This window comes from Lampris incognitus, chromosome 7, assembly GCF_029633865.1.
Source record: "Lampris incognitus isolate fLamInc1 chromosome 7, fLamInc1.hap2, whole genome shotgun sequence".
NCBI classification, from domain to species: domain Eukaryota; kingdom Metazoa; phylum Chordata; class Actinopteri; order Lampriformes; family Lampridae; genus Lampris; species Lampris incognitus.
Window position 1 is genome coordinate 10,334,525 of NC_079217.1, and position 11,276 is coordinate 10,345,800.

Below are 11,276 nucleotides of genomic sequence, written 5' to 3' on the forward strand. Positions count from 1 at the left end.
GCTATCCGGGCGCCCCAGATATGGGTCTTTTTTTGACAATTAACATGAACGATAATACAAAACAATGAATTTGAGCAAAAAATCGGAATTGAGCTTTAAGTCCTGCAAGGCTGAACATATTCAATGTCTTTGCAAACCGCGGGCAAGGATGTTGACTCTACTGAATGTCATTCAGTCCTAACTATGAAAAAACCAGGAGGGGGGAATTAAGATTAATTCACTTTGCTGAATTATTGGCTGTCACTGGTGACTTAAACATTCATGTTGCCAACCCCGATGACAGTTGCACCAAGGAACTTTTTTGCCATTCTGGAAACCTTTTGGTGAGCTCAGCATATGAAAGTGCCCACACAGGACTTAATTATCTCTGTGACCTCGCTCTGTCTGACAACTCCTGTGTTTTATTCGATATGTGTGGTACTCCCGTCACCCGTGTTAGAACCGGTTCAGACAAGAAGTGTTTTATCAATGAGAATGCCGTCTTCATCCGAGCCGGATCTGTGCTACTGGCACTCACTTCGACTCCTGTTAATGAGGTCTTAGATCATTTTAATTGTAAAATTTGAAGTGTCATTGCACCAGTCAGTGTTTTAAAAAAAAAAAATCTGGCAAGCAAAAAGCACCTTGGAGAAATACTCCCTCCTTAAACATTCAGAAGAGTGAGCGCAGGAGAGCAGAACATGAAGGCGGAAAAGAACATTTCAGATCTACCATGGCATTTATAAGGAAAGAAATGTATATAAAAAGGAACGCGTATATTTAGTAACCTCGAATTAAGAAAGGCTAGACAATGCTTATTCCCTAACAACATTAACAAAAACATTAACAATACACGCATTTTGTTTTCCCGCTTTTAATAAACTGACAAATTTCTCAACAGCATATTTAAAATATTTGCCCACTTTTATAAAGATCAAGTTGAGAACATTAGACAGGTCAGTAGCATTGTTATGGCAGCCAAAAATATGAGGCCACCTATATCAAATGGATTGCTGGAAAATATCCAGTCAGGATTTCGGATCCACCTACTACTACTTTTGGCTGCTCCCATTAAGGGTCGCCACAGCAGCTCATCGGTTTCCATCTCTTCCTGTCCTCTGCACCGGCCACCTGCACGTCCTTCCTCACCACGTCCATAAACCTCCTCTTTGGCCTTCCTCTTTTCCTCTTCCCTGGCAGCTCCATATTCAGCGTCCTTCTCCCAATATACCCAGCATCTCTCCTCCACACATGTCCAAACCATCTCAGTCTTGCCTCTCTTGCTTTGTCTCCAAACCGTCCACCCTGAGCTGTCCCTCTAATATACTCGTTCCTAATCCTGTCCTTCTTTGTCACTCTCAACGAAAATCTTAGCATATTCAACCCTGCCACCTCCAGCTCTGGCTGTTGTCTTTCTGTCAGTGCCACCATCTCCAAACCATCCAACTTGAGCTGTCCCTCTAATATACTCATTCCTAATCCTGTCCTCCTTTGTCACTCTCAACTATTTCAGGATTTCAGGTCCGCCACAGCACTGAAACTGCATTTATTAAGGTTTTAAATGACGTTCGTCTAAACACCAACTTTGGCAAAACCTGTCTTAATGCTACCTGATCTTAGTGCTACTTTTGACACTATCGACCATGCATCACTTCTAGACAGACTGGAGAAATGGGTTGGACTTTTCGGACATGTGCTAAATTGGTTCAAATCTTACTTAGGACATAGGGACTACTTTGTTTCAGTTGGTTATGTATATGATCGCAAGAAAATGACTTTGGAAGAGGAATATGAGTAAGTTAGGAACTCAAATCTGCCAAAAGTATTGAAATGTGCAGTGCTTGGTATCAGATAAGTAAACAGTCATAATGGACTGATCATAGTAACGTAGGTCCAACAATGAGTTTGTACATTCATCAGAAAATTTCTCATTGAAATAGTCTGCATGAAGATGACGGGGATATGTACAAACCCATGTATAAGGATATTTACAAGAATATGCTGAATTTATGTGCATAGACCAGCGTTGGCTAACCGTGTGCCATGGAGAGCCATGCGTGTGCAGGTTTTCATTCCAACCCGACTCCAGACCAGCTGATTTCACTGATACACTCTTCCTCTTTAGTTGAAGGGTTGCTAGTCAGTGAAATCACCTGGTGTGGAGTCCGGCTGAGATGAAAACCTGCATACACATGGACAGCCACCCCTGGCATAGACAGATCTGATGAAGCATGCAGTGTAGTTCATGGGAGTGGAGAAAAACACTTGAAGGTCTTTCCTTCTCAGTCTTTCTCATCATTGTCATTTCTCTCTTGCCCCCCCCCCTTCCTCTTTCTTTTCTCTCTGTCTCTTTACAGGTCTAGCCTATGTATGTGAGGGGCTGAAAGAACAGAGGAAAGGCCTGGTCACCTTGGTGCTGTGGAATAACCAGCTCACACACAACGGCATGGGCTACCTGGCTGCTGCACTGGTAGGCTTTCCCATCATGCCACAAAACTGCCAGTGTCACACAGTGAGAGAAACTCTTCTAGTCAACTGAGGCTACGTAGCAAGCTAAAACACTCTGAATATCATTACATTTTCACTGAAAATAGCAGAATTAAAAAACCCTCCACTCATTTCCCTGTCCCCTTTGTGTTATTCTTGGATCTGTTTACATTTTGGCCGCTGGAGTTCTGCTTCCATTCACATGCGACTCCTTCACCTAGGAATGTGTCCAGATAGATGTTGTGTTTGTAAAGTCCAGGTGTAAATACAACAAAAGTGTGTTCCACGCGGAGTAGTCTAGTTACTCAAACAACCTCAAGAGGTGGTAATAGACTTTTTTTGGACATGGCGTCATGAAAGCACAAGTGTATGAGTTTTGCTAATGTTTATTTGGGGGGACTGTAATAGTGGAGAACACAGTGACTGGCCTTGCTGCATCACATCAGTAATATTGCACCATTTAGGGACTCTCAAACTTTTAACTTGTTTTTTTTTTTTTTTTTTTTTTTTTTTAATTTTCCCCCTTTTTCTCCCCAATTGTATCCGGCCAATTACCCTGCTCTTTTGAGCCGTCCTGGTCGCTGCTCCATCCACCCCCTCTGCTAATCCGGGCGGCGCCCCGACCAACCAGAGGAGGCGCTAGTGCAGCGACCAGGACAAATACCTACATCTGACTTCCCACCCGCAGACACGGCCAATTGTGTCTGTAAGGACGCCCGACCAAGCCGGAGGTAACACGGGGATTCGACCCGGCGATCCCGTTTTGGTAGGCAACGGAATAGACCGCGACGCTACCCGGATGCCCCTAACTTGGGGTTTTATCTAAGTTTTGTTGTTAGATAAGGTTTAATACGCCAACTGAAACTATAACGGTGAAATGGAACAATAATTAGAAAAACAATTTGAATATATTCCTTCAGTGTACTAACCTGATCCAGTCTCTCAGTTAATTCTCTTTTTGGCTTGACCAGCCGGCGGGGCCAGCCCTACAACCACGAATCTCCATGACTAATCATGTTTAGAGTGACTGAGAGAACAAGCTACACGATTGGACGGCTGGATCAGGTGACCAACAACGTCACTGAAGTTACACTGTTGGTCAGCCGACCAACGACGTCCCTGGTAAAGACGGAAGTGGGAGTTTCTCTATTGGCTGTTGCTCTTTTAAAATGAGTCGGCGCAACGGTGCCATCTAATCCCACATTTTGCATGCTAGCAAACAGAATATGTTGATACTCATGGGTACCACTGAAACGTTAAGAACGGAATATGTTGCTGCTCTTTCCACATCTGGTTACACACTGTAACAGTGCAACATAGAGCAGAGCAGGAGAGAAAACCGCTCACCGTGTACTGAGAGGCATGAGGGAGAGGGCACAGTTAAAGCACCCCAAATAACATGAAAAAACACTCAAAACAGAGGGAGTCTTACAAAATGAGAGACATCCGCAGATAGAAACATAGAAGTAGATGATTGTTCCTGCAACTGTATTTTTAGCTCTTTTTTTTTTTTTACTCTAACGTAGCTTAACCGTGTCATGTGATATGTTACTTCAGTACACTATAACAACAAGTATTACCGGGGCCACTACAGAAAATTGCAGAGGGACATTTAATATCCAGGAATTTACATTATAGACACTACTCCTGACTATCCCTGTAACAAATTGGCCACAATTTCGAACATTGGCCATACACGGTCCAGCCATATACTATTATATACTATTTTGTAATCATCTCGTCACTTATTTTTGGGGAAATGGTGTTTGTGCGACATTCCATCAAAACTTACATTTTCAATAGCGGCTAAATCACTCGAATTAAACAAAAATTCTCTCACACCTTTCACTAACCAGAATACAGTTCACATGAAGCAGACCCCAGCCTCTGCGTTTCAAGTAGACTCAAGACTACATTTTTTGGTGCACACCCAAGTTTTAAAACAGCTTTCGCACTTGTGTAAACATACTGAACTCTCGGGGTAAATGATCTCAGGTGTGGAAACCCCCAAGCCCACCATCAGTCCAAGTGTGAAAGCGCCCTTGTTTTTTTTTGTTTTTTGTTTTTTTGTCATTTCACTAATACACCAAATATTTTGTTTATTCAAATCTTGGTCAACAAATAGATATGAACTCAGGCTTATGTAGGTGTCACTGTGCTTCACCCTCTGGCTCTGGCCAACATGGCGTGAGTTTACCATTACTTCAAAAACCACATCCAAGGATGTAGGGTAGCACTCACCAATTGGTAAAGGGCAGGGACAGTGCCTCATTTTCACCAATTTATTTTGGCTAGCAAAACATGCTAACGTTTCGGCCTACGGCCTGTAGCAGTAGGCCAAAATAGATTGGTGAAAATTAGGCACTGTCCCTGTCCTTTTTCAAATTGGTGAGTGCTACCCTACATCCTTGGATGTGGTTTTTGAAGTATATGTTTTTTGGGTTTAGCGCCACAGTAACAGTTTCTTTTTGGGAAGGTGCATCCAACTCCTCCATTACAACAATGAGTTTACAGTTAGTCACAGCAGGGAAGGCCTGTTTAGATAGTGTGGCACTGAATTCAGTAGTTCCTTTTTTGTTGAATGGTGATGAGCATTGTCATCGCCCATCTGTCTTCCTCTGGGGAGCTGAGTTCAGTGTTGTGGTTAGAAAATGACACCACTGAGTCATATTGGGGGACAGCCCTAGCCTGCAGGACGTATATACGCTTAAAGCTATAACATTCATTCATTCATTCATTATCCAAAGCGGTTATCCTTAATCAGGGTCGCGGGGATGCCGGAGGCTGTTTGGTCTGTGAATACTTAATCCGTAATGGCATAAGGCGACATGGCCATGTGGAGTACTGCGACAACATGAGTGCACTACTGACAACAAGAAGCGCGACATAGCTCACCACTGGATCAGTATTGTGAAATTGTTTGAGAAACAGGAGACAGTCGAAAGCCTCAAAAGGAATTGAATGAGATGCTGCGTTGACTGATTTTCTCGTCTGCAAATAATAAAGTAAACAACTTACAGAGGGTTTTAGATTATTTTTGGAGTTTTCATTCTGGAAAATTTTTAATTTCAAAGCTTCTAGAAAAGCAATGAATGTAGCTGAAGTTGTCAGGAGCAAGAGGGAAAGAGTCGTTTCCCATCGAAGTATAATTTTCACACTTAAATTATACATTGACTTCAACCTCCCACATCACTTGTGAAAGATTAAGACATGGCAGTCCATGTCCTTTTTGGAACAGATAGTTGTCTTCTGTTGATGTCTCACTGAAATTAAAACCAGCACTTGTTCAGGCCTTCTGGGGAAGTTGAAGCCGAGACCAAATAATCCAGGCCTTCTAAGAAGCCTGTCCAACAGTGTTTTCATCACTGGAGCTTGGGGCAATGATGCAGAACACACAAAATTACCCTCAGTATTCCCTTTTTACTGATTTACTATATCCCATGACTGTTTTGGCCACTGATTCATAACCTGTACAATGTTGTGTAAGATGTTCACAGATTAAATTTATCACAGTAAAAACACAGTAAAATAAATTTGATTGTCACCAGCAATATTTTTTAATGGGGGCAACTTGTTACTTAAGTTTAGTGTTGTTGCTGCAATGTTTGTATTTCTGACTATTTTGAGTTTTTACACTCTACCAATCCTCATCATAGCGTTGAATTTTCAAGTATTTAACCCAAATCCTCTGGTTCCACCTTCTGACTTTTTCTCCTCCTCTGTTTCTCCCTTCTCCTTCAGCCATGCACCCAAAGTCTGGAGACTCTGAACCTGGGCCATAATTCAGTGGGAAATGAAGGGGTCCACAAGCTAAAGGATGGACTGATTGCCAACCGCTCTGTACTCAGGTTGGGGCTGGCCTCTACAAAGCTTTCCTGCGAAGGTTTGACCAGTTTTCTGTGCAACTCTTTCAGTCATTTGGTTTCTTTTTGATAGTCATTAAACTGCCCTTTCCCTCCCTCGTCTGTCCTCTAGGTGCTGTTGCTGTAGCTGAGTTTATTGCTGAGAGCCCCAGGCTGCTTCGTCTCGACCTAAGGGAGAATGAGATCAAGACAGGTGGACTGATGGCTCTGTCCCTGGCCCTGAAAGTCAACACCTCTCTGCTGCGTCTCGACCTGGACCGGGAACCCAAGAAAGAGACCGTGAGAGAGGGAGGGGGAAGAGCACAGTCGTAGACAGTTGTGTGTAAAGAAAGTCGAGACGAGTAAAATCTGTAAAGTAGATGGCTTCAAGGGAGAAAGCCGAGGAATTGACATGATTACTGAAAATATAGATGGTACAAATAACACTGGCAATGTCGGACATCTTACATTAATAAACCTGTGGTTTAGGTCACATGTTCAGGACGCATTCCTTTCTGTTCTCAGGTGAAGAGCTTTATCGAGACCCAGCGTGCCCTGTTGGCGGAAATCCAGAATGGCTGCAAGAGGAACTTCATCCTTGCAAAAGAGAAGGAGGAGACAGAACAGAAGATGAGGCAGTCTGCCTCCATGGCAGAAATTGCGACCGAAGACACAACAGGAGCAGAGGAGGGGGAAGCAGTGGCAGAGGAGCAAAGTGAGGGAGGAGGGAAAGACAGTGAGGAGGTAAAGGGCACCGAATGCAAGGAAGGACAGACCAGCAGCCAAACGGAAGCATGCCCTAAAACAGAGACTACACCAGTGATCCTAGAGTCAGAATCAGACACTGAGGATGAGGAGGAAGAGGCATTACAATCTAAAGTCCCTGCCATATCCATCTCTTCTCCAAATCAGACTACTTCCCCTGCCCAAACAGCAGTTGTGTTGCCCCCTCTCAGTGCCTCACAGATGACTCCTCCCCCGTTTGCTTCACACAGTGGGGGGCAGAGCGTTATTTCAGGGATTACTGTCACAGAGTCCAAGATTCCACCCGGTACCCCTCCCTCCCCTGGGCGCTGTATATCTGTCTCCAGCCCAGGGAGAGGCCATAAGATCTTCATGGTGACTCGGGTGGAGAGCCCACCTGACCAGCAGCAGGTACTACTACAGCAGCAGAAATCCAATGGACAACCCAGTGCATCTGCAGCACCCATGAGGGAAGCTGTTGCAGAGACCATAAACAGGTCTACAGATCCTGTTGCACCTGAAACGAAGTATGCCCATTCATCAGTTACATCACAGCCTAGCCAAGAGGTGAATCAGAGCCTTGCAGACCAGTCACCGGCATCCACACAAACACAACTCATGACAAAGGAGGAGGGGATCGAGAGTTCATCTGCTCTGTCAACAGACTGTAAACCAACAGAGCAGAGTCCCCCAGTGCCCTCACAAACAGCCTTTCTTTCCACACAGAGTGCAGTAGATAGTTACCAGACCCATATACTGGAACCACAGTCATCTAAACCATGTGAACCCACAGAGGGCATAACAGCTAGCCATCTAGAATCAGAAGTGACAGAACAGACTCACCCAGCATTGGTTGTACCTTCTTATTCATCACCAGAGCAGGCTGCAGTTCACACTGATCCTCTGCAAACACAGTTCCAGATTACTCAGGAAGTAACTGAAAGTACTTCAGACACCCAACTACATCCTGCAACTGTAGAGCAGCAGTTTTCACAAGGAAAGCAGGAAGGGATGAGGGAGGAGAGTTGGGGTCTTGAAAAGGAAGAGACACCGGTGATTTCTCCAGATAGTACAGAAGGAGAGTGTAAACAATCAGAACATGATCTGGGTGAAACACAGACTAGTATCCCAGCAGACAAAACAAAGCAAATGCCCCTGGCTGTCAAAAAGCAGCAGCAATCAATGGCCCCTGTTGAAGCACAGCTACTAGCCTCTTCATCACCGGAGCCACAGACCCAAAAAAGGGAGCAGACAGAGACACTTGCACAACAAAGGCTGCAGGAGGCACCAGTGAGTTTGTCAGAGAATCAAAGTCCCGGAGAGGGTGCTGCAGAAAAAGAGGACTGTCAGAGGACAAGAGAACCAACACCAAAGCTTGCCAGAGAGCAGCAGCAGCAAACTGAACCAGATCAACAGGAAATGGCGCAGCCAGTCCTTCCTGTCCAGGAACCTGCCCTATGGTCGCAAGAAGAAACACAGAGGCCAAATCTTCAGCTAGGGCAAACCTCTCAAAATTTCACCATGACCACATTATCACATGCTTTGACTGGGTGTGCAGCGGCCTTGGAAGTGGGTCCCATCTCCTTGCTCAAGGCAGAGGAGTCATTTGATGAGCGCTCTGCAGACAAGGGGGAGCATGTTGCTGATATGGGGGAAGTGGAGGGGGAGGTGGTGGGGTCAGTGCTGCCCAATGGCCTGAAGCCCGAGTTTTCCCTCCACCTTCTGGATCCTGAAAGCCCCAAGCCCAGCAGCTGTGTGATGGAGCACGGTGAGTGTGTGAGACTGATTACTTCTGACAGCTGCTTTTTAGGGACTCGAGTCTAAAACCAAAGAAAAAAACCCACTATTTAAGTCACAATGGAAAACACTGTTCTTGAATATGATAAATGTGTTGTGTGTCACTTGTATAGTGAGTGTGACGGCAGAGCTCAGCTGTGGACAGGATCTGGAGGAGCTACTGCGAGATGCCAGTTTAGAGACTGGGAGAGACACACCATGAGATATAGAGGTTAATGTCTTCTTTCTCCTTCGGCACAAAAAAAGCTTTTTATGAGCAGATATAGTATTCATCTGTACACATTTACCAGAACATTCGCAAAGCTCATACAGTAAACATTATCGCTTGCAATAAACTCACAAATAACGTAATCACATTATATTTTATATTATTGGAGGACAAATTGGTGCCCACCATATTTATTAATTTATGTCCTCTCCACTTCAACAGGGATTGCGAGGAAGGAGGTTGCGAGTATGTCTGGCTCCTTTACACGACTGGTTGCCTCACGATGTTTCTGTTGTTCCTATCATTTCTTCAACAACCAACCTGTTCTTTAGAGAACCGAAGACCCGGGGCTGCCATCCAAGCATTACACGTGAAAACACAAGAAAAAGCTACAAAAAAAATAAAAGACACCAAAATGTTAGAAATGGAAAAAAAAAATTCTTTGTCACTACATATAAGGAACTTCGCTACGGTCACACTTCATCGACTACTGAAACAAATTTAAAAACTGACTTAGAAAACGAAAAAAAAAACAATGGAAGGAAGAAATAACACTTATATCACTACATTCTGTCAGTCAAGACTACACACAAACAGGTGCCGGAGAGTCCAAAAGGAACGAAGTGGTGGTGGAAGGGGCGGGTTGGGTTGGGTTGGGTTGGGTGGGGGGGGGGTTGTATAACACTAACCAAAGACAGAACACAGGCCTTTCTCACGCTCTGCTCAACAGTATGTGTGTTTGTGTAGATCCCTGCCATTTACACTGTAGTGGGGAAAATATGTATGAACTAAGATTTCTTCTCCCCACACACACACATACACACACACCCACACACTACATATGCACACAGCTCTGAACTCCCCTTCTGAGGAAAGCAGGGCTGGCAGCACAGTCACAAGTGACAGTCATGGACCTCGCTGACGCTGTTAGGACCCCGCTGCCTTCGAATGTGCTGAACACTTCATCGAGAGGTGACAGACAGTCCTTGACAGAGGCTTTTTATAACCAAGGAAGCCGAAAAATATTTGTTTTCGTCTCCGTGTACGTATATGTCCGTGCCCCCCCCCCCCCCGGAAGCTCCTAAAAGGGACCTCAGCAAAAGTGACCTCCCTCGTCTGCTCCCCCTTCTCCACTGTTGTTCACTTCGGCCCTCAGGAATCGGCAGTCCGCTCCAGCCAGTCTCCATGGATCTGATGTGGAGAAACTGGAGCTCTTTTTCTCACCTGCCAAAAACCGCTCTTGTGTCCATAACAAACATCTCCGGGTTTGCTTTTAGAATCCCAATGTGGGCGATTTACTCCCTACTGAAGCTTTTTAGTAAAGGACATAAAAAAACAACAACAACAACCTGCGAATGTTGGAAGAAGGAGATGCCTGCCTGGGTTGGGTTATGCCGTTCATCACACGGAGAGAGTCTACATTTCTTTTCTCTCCACCATTTCCGGACACTTTTACTGTAGGCTCGCTCGACAGTTTCGTTGCTGTATGTCCAACTGGTCATTGTCGTGTGAAACTCGATAGGAGTATAAAGAAAACTAGGTCCGCCTCTTCGGCCTTCCCCGCTCGTTCTGTCTGTCTTTGCACCCCCTCATTCTTTCAGTCTTCCACTGGTACAATGTGCCATCACACGTCACCGCTCCAGCTCACCGTTACTGTTGCCTTCAAGTTCAGCATACAAAGTTTTTTTTTTTTCTCTCCTTTTTGGTTTTGCTGCTTTGAGAAATCAGTTGCTTTGTATTTATTTTATAGTTACACGGCCCCTCTCTGTGTGTGATTTCTTTTTCTCCCTTAATCCTCCTTGTTTTATCTTTTCTTTTGCATTGGGGTTGGCTTTTAAAGATTTACCCCCTTTTTGGTGTATATTTCAAATAGAGCAAATATATAGTTGAGGTTTTTTTTTTTGAGGGGAGGGAATTGGAACAAAGATAACAATGTTGGGTGGCGGGTTAGATAGATGATTGAATTGATGACAATGGCAATATTTGGGGGGGGGCAGTCATGAAAAACTAAGAGTGAACATTTTGTTCAGGAGGGACAGCATATGTGATGTTTAGCTGCAAAACCCATATCATTGTAATTGAAACACTATTCTGCAAGGTTATCCTACTGTATGACCACAGGGGGCTGCTGGCGTGTACAGTGTTTTCAGTGGCTGTGAACACTAGCCGGTGCAACGACGGTGGGCAACAAAACTTTTCATTCTGTGTGTAGGCGACCC

The 11,276-nt window shown here is 44.6% G+C and overlaps 1 protein-coding gene across 3 annotated transcripts in view; it reads left to right on the forward strand.

Annotated features, from left to right (window-relative positions):
* Window positions 1-9,680, forward strand: part of ppp1r37 (protein phosphatase 1, regulatory subunit 37) — a 78,228-nt gene extending 68,548 nt beyond the window's left edge. For all 3 annotated transcript variants that reach the window (XM_056283734.1, XM_056283735.1, XM_056283736.1), the window contains 6 exons: window positions 2,337-2,449; window positions 6,208-6,349; window positions 6,442-6,608; window positions 6,834-8,820; window positions 8,963-9,060; window positions 9,280-9,680. In XM_056283734.1, coding sequence (XP_056139709.1) covers window positions 2,337-2,449; window positions 6,208-6,349; window positions 6,442-6,608; window positions 6,834-8,820; window positions 8,963-9,051 — 2,498 coding nt within the window. In that variant the 3' untranslated portion in view covers window positions 9,052-9,060; window positions 9,280-9,680. The remainder of the gene's footprint in view (window positions 1-2,336; window positions 2,450-6,207; window positions 6,350-6,441; window positions 6,609-6,833; window positions 8,821-8,962; window positions 9,061-9,279) is intronic.
* The last annotated feature ends 1,596 nt before the right edge of the window (window positions 9,681-11,276 follow it).